Source organism: Mus pahari, chromosome 1 (genome assembly GCF_900095145.1).
Source record: "Mus pahari chromosome 1, PAHARI_EIJ_v1.1, whole genome shotgun sequence".
Classification (NCBI taxonomy): domain Eukaryota; kingdom Metazoa; phylum Chordata; class Mammalia; order Rodentia; family Muridae; genus Mus; species Mus pahari.
Genome location: NC_034590.1, coordinates 133,267,410 through 133,277,034, shown reverse-complemented (window position 1 = coordinate 133,277,034; position 9,625 = coordinate 133,267,410). Strand labels below are relative to the sequence as shown.

At 44.3% G+C, this 9,625-nt stretch overlaps 1 protein-coding gene across 2 annotated transcripts in view; it reads left to right on the top strand.

Moving 5' to 3' along the window:
• The first annotated feature begins 1,006 nt into the window (after window positions 1-1,006).
• Window positions 1,007-9,625, top strand: part of Gda (guanine deaminase) — a 78,502-nt gene continuing 69,883 nt past the window's right edge. Inside the window, exon 1 of one of the 2 annotated variants that reach the window (XM_021202289.2) lies at window positions 1,007-1,322. In XM_021202289.2, coding sequence (XP_021057948.1) covers window positions 1,200-1,322 — 123 coding nt within the window. In that variant the 5' untranslated portion in view covers window positions 1,007-1,199. The remainder of the gene's footprint in view (window positions 1,323-9,625) is intronic. The other variant, XM_029545716.1, reaches the window with a different exon arrangement.

Below are 9,625 nucleotides of genomic sequence, written 5' to 3'. Positions count from 1 at the left end.
GTCCTGGAACTCACTTTGTAGACCAGGCTGGCCTCGAACTCAGAAATCCGCCTGCCTCTGCCTCCCAAGTGCTGGGATTAAAGGCGTGCGCCAATGACATTCTTAAGGATGGATATGACCAGTGAAGTATCAGGAGAAGGATGGATTCCTGAAGTGGGAACTTTTGAGTAGGAGGAAGCTAGCTCTTGGGCAGGGACAGTCATTGCATTGCAAAGCAATGAAGAGAGGCTGCCCCGTTTAGATTCAGAGGAAGCCCATTGCTGTGGGGAGCAGCAGAGGAAACCTGGAACCCACACTTTGAAGGTAACCAGAGAGTCCTGCCTGTAGGACCTAACTCTAGGAGCTGGAGCCTGTTGTGTGGGGAGGGAACCCGGACAGGTTTTGCAGTGACTCGGCCCAGGTTCTGATTTCATGAAAGGAACGGAAGACCTCAGACTGGTTGGTAGCTTGCAGATGGTCTCTAGATTCCTACCCTTGTATTTCAGCTGCTGGGAACTTCATTTTCTCCTCTTGTACAACTGAATAAATCAAATTATTTACCTCAGAGACAAGACAAGTTAGTCTTGGTATTGTATGTGGGTGGGCAAAAGGACTAAAAATCTGACCTCAGTGGAAGAGATGGACTTTGAAATCTAGATTAACCCTTGGTGCTGGAGATCCCTGTAAAGTTCCACATAAGTCAAGCTTCCAGAACCCCAGCAAATAATGAGCACATAGTATGCATCCCTTAGACTCGGAAAAGGAAACTGGCCACAAGGTGTACAGCTCCAAGTGACCTTTCACCTGTCGCCACGTTTGTGCAAGTTCAGAATCTGGTGCTCAAGTTGAGGGGATGAACGTCCCTAGGAGTATAGAAGGCTCAGAGAAGACAGTGTAGGTGTACAACGAAAGCAAGTCAGAGTGGCTTGATTTCGATAACTCAAGGAGTTAACACATCCAAAACCAACGTAGGGGTGGTGAGGAAAACCACACCCCAAGGGAGCTGGAGCCAACTCAGAGGAGAAAAATCCTATTGGCATCCAGGAGGCAGGGAGCCAGCCCCTGGGCGCGGCCTGCAGGGGGCAGGCGATCGCCTGGGGAAGCGGGGGCAGGACGAGTCCCAAGAGCCAGCAGCTCCCGCTCCGCAGCCACAGGGACCGCTCTGCGCCCGCCCGGTGCGCCCTCCTTGGCCAGTGAACTCGCACTGCCCCGCTGCAGCCATGTGTGCGGCTCGGACGCCGCCGCTGGCGCTCGTCTTCCGAGGGACTTTCGTCCACTCCACCTGGACCTGCCCCATGGAGGTGCTTCGCGATCACCTCCTCGGCGTGAGCGACAGCGGCAAAGTGAGTGGGCACCGGGTCCCGCGCACCGCGGACAGGTGGAGGGACCCTGGCGAGGCACCGCGCGTTCGGGGTTCGCTCCTGTAGGGCGAGCACGGTGGCTCCAGAGTTGAACTTTAGCGTTTGGCTTCTAGGGAAGGCAGACTGCCTGGTCACTAGGTTTATAACCTGGCTAGGGCGGAATGACATCCCAGAAGCCTGGAACAGTACGCACACCGCACTGTTGGAATCCCTAGAAAAGGTGGTTGAATTTCTTGCGACAGAGCTGACCAGGGTGGGGTGGGGATCATTTGGTCAGTGTTGGCTGCTGAATTTATCAGGTAGAATAAGCAAAAACATCTGGTTTCATTCGCAGGCTCATTCATCAAACAATGCATTAACACTACATGCTACACAAGTTTAATGTTGGAAGGAACAGAACTGGAAAATCTGTTTCTCTTTCTGTCTCTGCCTCTCTCTCTCTCTCTCTCTCTCTCTCTCTCTCTCTCTCTCTTTCTCTCTCTCACACACACACACAGCCATTTGAATCAAAACAAGCGGTTTCATTTTAAGGTTCAAAATGCCTTTTATGATTACAGATTTTATACCCTCCCCCTACAATTATATTTCCACAAGTGTCCTATGATACCTGATACTTCTTTGTCCACACAGATAACGGTGTACATTAGTAACACCCTGGCCAGTTTGATAAGTGAACTCATTTCATTTGGGGGAAGAATGGGGTTTTTAATTGTTTCTCAAAGTATACCAGTTTGTGCTCTGCCAAGTTGAAGATGCTGTCATTGACAGTACTGAATTATGACTTAGATTTGGGAGTAACCAAACCTGATATTCTTAAAGATTTTTTAAAAAAGTGTGTGTGTGTGTGTGTGTGTGTGTGTGTGTGTGTGTGTGTGTGTGTGTGTGTGTGTACGTACATACTCAAAGTAGCGTGTGTGGTCAGAGAGCAAAGTGTTCTCTCTGTTGGTTCTCTCCTTAATCCCTGTGGATTTCAGGGACTGAACCCAGGTCCTCAGGCTTGATGACAAGCAACCTTTACATGCTGAGCCACCACACAGGCTCCCAATCTTGTTTTCTTGTGGGACTTGATTTTTTGCTGTTGGTGGTGTTGGTACATTGGGAAGCAGGATGCTGCGTTTCCAAGGTGATATAACATTCTCAGAGCTCACCTACTGCAGAGACTTCAGTAAACCTGGAGACCTGCGTACATATCCATTCCACGCTTCGGGTAGTGATCCTCAGCTTCAGTGACCTCCTCCCTGTGTAAGTCCCAAGAAACCAAATGCAGACACTGAAAGGCTGGTGGCAGAGAGGAGATGCTAGTTTGGCCATAGAAGCTTTTTTAGCTCACAGCTTTCTTTTTGGAATTAATCTCCCATTCCCTCAATTCTAATAAGCAACAGTATATTGGGGAAGGGGCATGATGGAAATAAGTAAGAAAAGGAAGTAAGTTATCAGAAAATCAATCATTCCTTGAGTTTATACTGAAAAACAAGTGTGTCCTGAACATGCAATTAGTGGTTGAGTCAGAGAGCCTATTCCTCTGGGAGAGCGCTGAGACTTGCAGAGTGTGCCCTTCCCACACGAGACAAAATTAACCAGGAATTGGCCACAGAGGTGAGCTAGTCAACATATACAGATGAAAACCCCCATTGGATTGTTAGCGATTGCTCTCCTTCGGAGTGTAAAACAAGTAAGATACCCCTTCCCTGGGCTTAGGGAGAAGATGAGGTATGCATTTCAGTATTTGATTTCCCTCGTGTTAAAATAGGGCATGCTTGACATTTGGGGTTGCTAAGATAAACTGGCTATTTTCATATTTATTTAAACTCTTTAAGGTCCGTGAAAACTAGTATATCCTGGAAGTGAGTCAGTGCATACTTGGGATCACTAGTTGCCTCTGGATTTTACTGAGCTCCTTAAAGCTAGTGCCAGGACATAGACAGGGATGGTTTGGGAGTATCTAGAAGCATTTGTGAAAATCCTGGCTCCTGGGCAGCATCCTCAGAGAACTCCAATGCATAAGCCTTGGGCAGGGGTCTTAAAGGCAGCTCTGAAGACACAGGACAGGCAGTGTGCGAATCACATTCTGAAAGGTCCTTGTGAATCCCTTGTGTGAAATGTCTAAATCTCACCTCACTTCAGACCTAGGTCTGGAGAAAAATCTCAGGGAAGGGACAGTTTTTCTTGTCTTTTTTCTAAATCTAACCCCTCATTTCAGGATTTAGGATTAAAGAATGGTAATGACTATGTTTAATTCATTCAAGTGCTGCACATTAAAAAATGAGTTAATACATTAAAAAAGCAAAACAATGTAAAAATTCCCTCTGTAGCCAACATTTTGGTATTATTTAGAATTCAGAGTTAAGTTTTACACTCAAGCAGCATGTAGCTTTTTTTAAAAAAAAATAAGGACTCCAAAATGAATAATTCATTTTCAAATGTTTCATTAATCTTGAAACACAGTGTACTCAAATATTACTGTTACCTAGTTCTTTCCACGTACATCAGGGTCAAGTTGACTCTGAAGATTCATCAAGATTGGAACTTTCAGTGTAGACTTACAGAGAACCCAGAGTGAGTAGAGAGGCCTGTTTGGATGGAGTGTCCTGGCTGGCAGAAGCAAATTCTGTATAGAAATGAAACCCTGGGTGGCAGTGTTCACTTGTTACATGCTTTGAGACTGTGAATGAGACATGAACCTCTTGCAAGCTGTAGAGGAATTTTAATCAAGCAACATGGTTTGGCAATGGATCACATCCAAACACCCAGGTCTATGTGATTTAGCTGGAATGTAGACACACCATACACCTTTAATCCTTCTGACTAGAAAAAAAAAACATGCCCTTAGTACACACCTTTAAGGTAAAATTAGTTTGTAGAAGGAAACAGCCATGGTTGAAAGTGACATCTAGTTGAAGGGCAGACTAAGCGATGAATCAGAGTAAGATTTAACAAGAGTCAAAGATAGGATACGCCCAAGTCACAAGAGAACAGTACAGGAAAGAGAAGCTATTTAAGAACAGTGCAGAGAGAGAGGTCAGTCAGTTGGGAGTCAGGGCAGTGAGTGCAGTGCAGTGGATCTGAGTTTCTTCGAGAGTTCATGCAGTTCAGTGCAGGTCACCAGAGGCATTTGAAGCCTGAGAATAAGAAAAGCCAGAAGATTAGAACAAATTACCAGAGTTAGTTTGATGCCAAGCAGAGCAATTCAGTGAGAAGCTGAAAGAGAGATTGAATCAGTCAGCTTGGAGAGGAGTTGAACCAGCCAGCCAGAGGTCAGAAAGAACTAGAAACTTCCAAGATGATAATTACATCTGGAAATAAATGTTACTTTTGTACCAAGCCTCAGCTTCTTCCTTTATAGAATCAGATTTAAATCCGATGCAGAGTGAGCTGCGGTGTGAACATGCCTGCACTTAGTTGATACTTAGATCACACTGTGATCATTCTACCCGACTCCTTTCCAATACCCCTAGCAAACCCGGAGCCTCTTGCCTGTCCTGGCATCTTTGCATCTTTCTGTATGTGAGGCTCAGTGATTGACAGAGAATGAAGCTGAGACCTGGGCAAACCTGGGCAAGAGGTCCTGTTGCTGGGCCTCGGCTCTGCATTTTTTCATGGTCATGTCAGCCATTTGTGTATCATGACACAAAGCTGGACCTGGGAAAGATCTTCGGGCCCTTAGTTGCTAGGTCACTAGAAGATTTTTGTCAAAACTTCTGAATCTTCACAGTGTGCCTTCTACTCCAGTGAAGAAGCTGGTTAGAGAGATCATGCATCCACAGATCTGGGGGTATGTATATCTAGCTTTTGAAATGTGGACCAATGACCACATTCTATTTCCCATAACAGTCTGCTTCCCTAGGGAACAGACCCCAGATTTAAAACAAACAATTTAGGGGTTAAGAGCCTGGCTGCTATTCTCAAATCTGAGGCCTCTAAACACCCACACAGCTGGTCACAACCATTCATATCTCTAATTCTAGAGGACCCAATCCCCTCTTCTGGTTTTCAAGGGCACCTACACCCATTTTGTGCATGTGCATGACACACCACACACACACACACACACACACACACACACACACACACACACACCCCGTATAATTTTTAAAAATTACATTTTAGCCAAGAAACCAAACTTATGGTAATAAAAGAATGAAATCTTGAACCAAAAACTGGATTCAGAATGAAGAGTGGAAATGGCCTTCGAGAGGGCTGTAATCTAGTGAAACATTAACCGGACCCACTGTGACCTGTTAGAACCCACCTGGTCTGAGTATAGAGGGAAGGATTTCTCCAGTTGAACACATTGTGATATTTAAATGATGATCTGCAGGGCGAATAGAGATCTGTCAACAGGTTAGATTCAGAACAGGTAAGAATCTTTTAGATGAAGAAAATAGCCTGGGAAACTCTCCCAGGATACTAGAAAGGGCAAAAGGCAAAGGCAATTAGAACCCAGAAGTCGAGGGGAAGGATACCACTGTTTAATATAATACACTGCAGGTTGGTGGAAGCTGTGTAGAGTTGGACAACAACTCTTGCAGATAAACAATGCATGGGAGTGTGGATAGGCTAAGGGGGGAGGTTGGAGATCACTACAGTAGGTTAGCTGCAGACGAGTGCTCATGAATTCTTAAGACGTGCCTTTGTCACCTGCTTCTATATGATTCTCGTCAACTCAGTGTTTTAATTTCTAGGTTTTCTCTTTATTCTCATTCTTATTCTTACCTCATAAGGTAGTAGGTAGTAGTAAGTTATTTTATAATTGTGAACTATGTAGAATAATTCCACACAGGTTGTCCAGGGCCAGTACACACCAGCAGCTATTGTTTTCCATGGAAGCAATAGGTGTGGACAGAATGGGCAGCTATTTAGGATCAAGTCAACTGGATTGGGTGACGGCTTGGGAACATAGTGTTATGTCTAACCTCTGGACCCCAAAGCCATGTCTATAAATGCATGTAGGCAGCACATACCAGTAAAAACGGAGGCAGCATCTACCCAGTGGTAGGAAAATCTTTGTAAAGGAAGCAATTGTTGATCTGGACCTCAAAGAAAAGATAGACTATGAACATGAAGAGAAAGGCTCAGTAGACCTAGCAAAGGGTTCTTTAGTTCCCCAAATTGGCAGGATGAGGAAGTCCTACTTCATCTGACTGACACTGCTTTACAATCTTGCTTTGCTGAAGGTCTCAGTTTGAATTATACATCTCTGGCTCTGAGTCATTCCTTCCTCCTGCTTGGGAGGGGGGAAGATCCACTTTCCTGCCAAGCTCACAAACTCAGAATATTGTCCTAGTCCTGTAGAGAGAGATTGGATGTAACCATCCCCTATGAGGTGGCTGGGGTAGGAACATGGGTTTCATAAAATGACACATGCGTGCGCAAGTATCGCAGGAGTATCCTGTGACTTCCTGAGGTCTTGAGAACCGATTTCTCCATCCACAATGTTCATGGTAGGGATTGGAGAGATGGTTCAGTTTGTAAGAGTGTTTTCCCGAGTTCAAATCCCCAGTATCCACTTAAAAATGTGGCATGGCCACACACATCTATAACCCCAGCATTAGGGTCAGAGGCAAAGACAGGCAAATCCTGGGAGTGTGCTGATCAACGAGATTAACCCTAAGAGTAGATTTCCAGTTCAGGGAGAGACCCTGCCTCAAGCAATACAATGGGAGCTGATGAAGGAAGACACAAACTCTTCTAGGCCCTTTTGAGCACACATAAGAGCATGCTCCCATATACTTGCATGCAATACTTACACAGGTGTACACACACACAGGTGTATAAACTCACACACACATGCAGCAATCCTCTCTCTCTCTCTCTCTCTCTCTCTCTCTCTCTCTCTCTCTCTCTCTCATACACACACAATGTGTTTTTGTGGCAAAAATTTGGTTATTAATTCAAGAGGCATGACTACTTTTTTATTAGTACATACTGATTTTAGCTAGCATTGAATGTACTGGGCTTGTGGATACGCTATGATAGTAGCCACTCATAGAAAGTTTGTAGCCCCGGAATCATGGTTTTATTTTGTGGGCTTCTCAGTCTCAATGATAAAGTAAATTAAAACATTGGATTCTAAAGGAAGCTCAAGAATTTTTATATTTTATTTTATTTTATTTTACTGAGCTTGGGAGAAACAGAATAGTCCACCTATAAATCTCAGCAGCTCCTGGGAGCTGGGAAAGAAGCGATCGTGGCGCCTTTTGAATTAGGGTCCAAGAAAGCTGGCAGACTCCGCAATGGGGATCAGCAAGCAAATGTATTAGAGTAGGTTGGAATGAGTGTCTCCAGAGAGTGAGGACATCTTGTGTGTCACGGCAAGTGTGCTTAGGATCTTGGCTTGTATCAAAAGAGATAGAAGAATGGAGGGAAAAGTCATTCCTTTTGAGTTAGAACCCAGAAATTAGACAGGCTTAACAGTGATCTATAAGCAATAGCATGGGGGAGGGGCTCTTGAATGTGTATTATCTTACCAATATATCCTCCCATTCCTTTTGTAGGTCTTCAAGGTGCATCAGCTTTCCTAAAGGGTGGTTTCCTATCTAGATAATTGCCAGATTCCACTGGGTTAATCTCTCAAAGGAGGAGACAGTCACTTGTAATGGTCTAATATGCCTAAGCCATCATCCAATCCAGCTGATCCAGATAGTTTCTAATATTTGGGGCCAGTTTAGAATGTCAGGTCTCTGAAGGAGGCTGCAACCCTGTAGGTGGAACAACAATATGAACTAACCAGTACCCCCTGAGTTTGTGTCTCTAGCTGCATATGTAGCAGAAGATGGCCTAATCTGGCCATCACTGGGAATAGAGGCCCCTTGGTCTTGCAAACTTTATATGACCCAGCACAAGGCAAGGCCTGGGCCAAGTAGTGGGAGTGGGTGGGTAGGGGAGCAGAGTTGGGGGGGAGGAGTATAGGAAACTTTCGGGATAGCATTTGAAATGTAAATAAAGAAAATAATAATAATAAAAAAATAAAAAAGAATGTCAGGTCTCTACCCAGAGAAGATTTCAGGGCTCACTGGATGCTCTTAGGGTTAGAGAGAGGTCATGCAGTAATTAATATCTTAACTATCTAGGTGTAGCCTCTCTGAAGGTTTAGGATGACAGGCATAAGAGAAGAGATGTTAAGGGTTAAACTGAAGATGGAGACTAAGGTAACCCCACTTCTAGAATGTTCACATCTCTAGGACTTAGAATGCCAGTTATCCCTGGGGGCTGTCACGGGTTAGTAAAGGAGGGCAAAATTAATTCTGCTAAGGATGCGATTTCATTGTTTCCCACTATCTTCTGGCTGGCTCGAACTTTCCCAACTATCAGTGTATTTAAACACTCACACCCAGCCACGCCCAACCATGTTTCCCAGGAATATTCATTCATACTCATGTCTACTGCTGTTCTCCCATATCTCCCTTGCCTCTTGAATGAAATGTTATTGACGCTTCTTGTTTCTCTCCCTATTCTAGTGTTTCCTCCACATGACCTACTGCTTTGTTCTTGGATCATGGGTAGTTCTTCGGCAGCCATTGACTGTATGGTCCAAATGTCTTTTAGGAGGAATTCAAGACATGACATTCTTTCTAATATTTTTGTTTCCAATGTCATTTCTCTGACACATGGAATAGACTGACTATGACTCGCTCACACCATGATATAGACATGAGCTGAGGAACACTCTGATACATTTCCTATGATTCCCTCACACACCAGGCCCTTTTGTGCCTCCATGTTTTCTGTGTTCGACTCTGTCTAGAATAACCCTCCTTTTTGCAACCCAGCTTCCATACTACCTGTGTCAAACTGAAATCTTCCTATTTTAAAGCTTGGTTTTGGTTTCTCCAAAGTTTCTTTGGCCATCATCTCCCAATGGGATAAAAGTTTCTTCCTTAGCCCATACAGTTTTTCATATGCTTCAAATAAGTATTTTCTTAGTAATCACGAGATGACTTCTGAAGCCATATTGTGAATTTAACTCTCAGCTCCTTCATTTATCTGGAACCAATTTCCTTATGTATCTCAGTCTCCATAACTAAGGGTTATGTTTTGAAGTTTAATGCCTGTTGTGAGGTACTAAGAGGGCAGATAGTTGATTTGAGAATGAGGTTTAGAAGGTGTGGTCCTTGGTATGTGAATCAGACTAGGTAAGATCCTTAGAGTTTACTTCCCTTTGTAAGACTGGTGTCTTTATAAGTGCAAGACCAGAACACACAGACACACAGACACACACACAGACACACACACAGACACACACACATACACACACACAGACACACACACACACACACACACACACA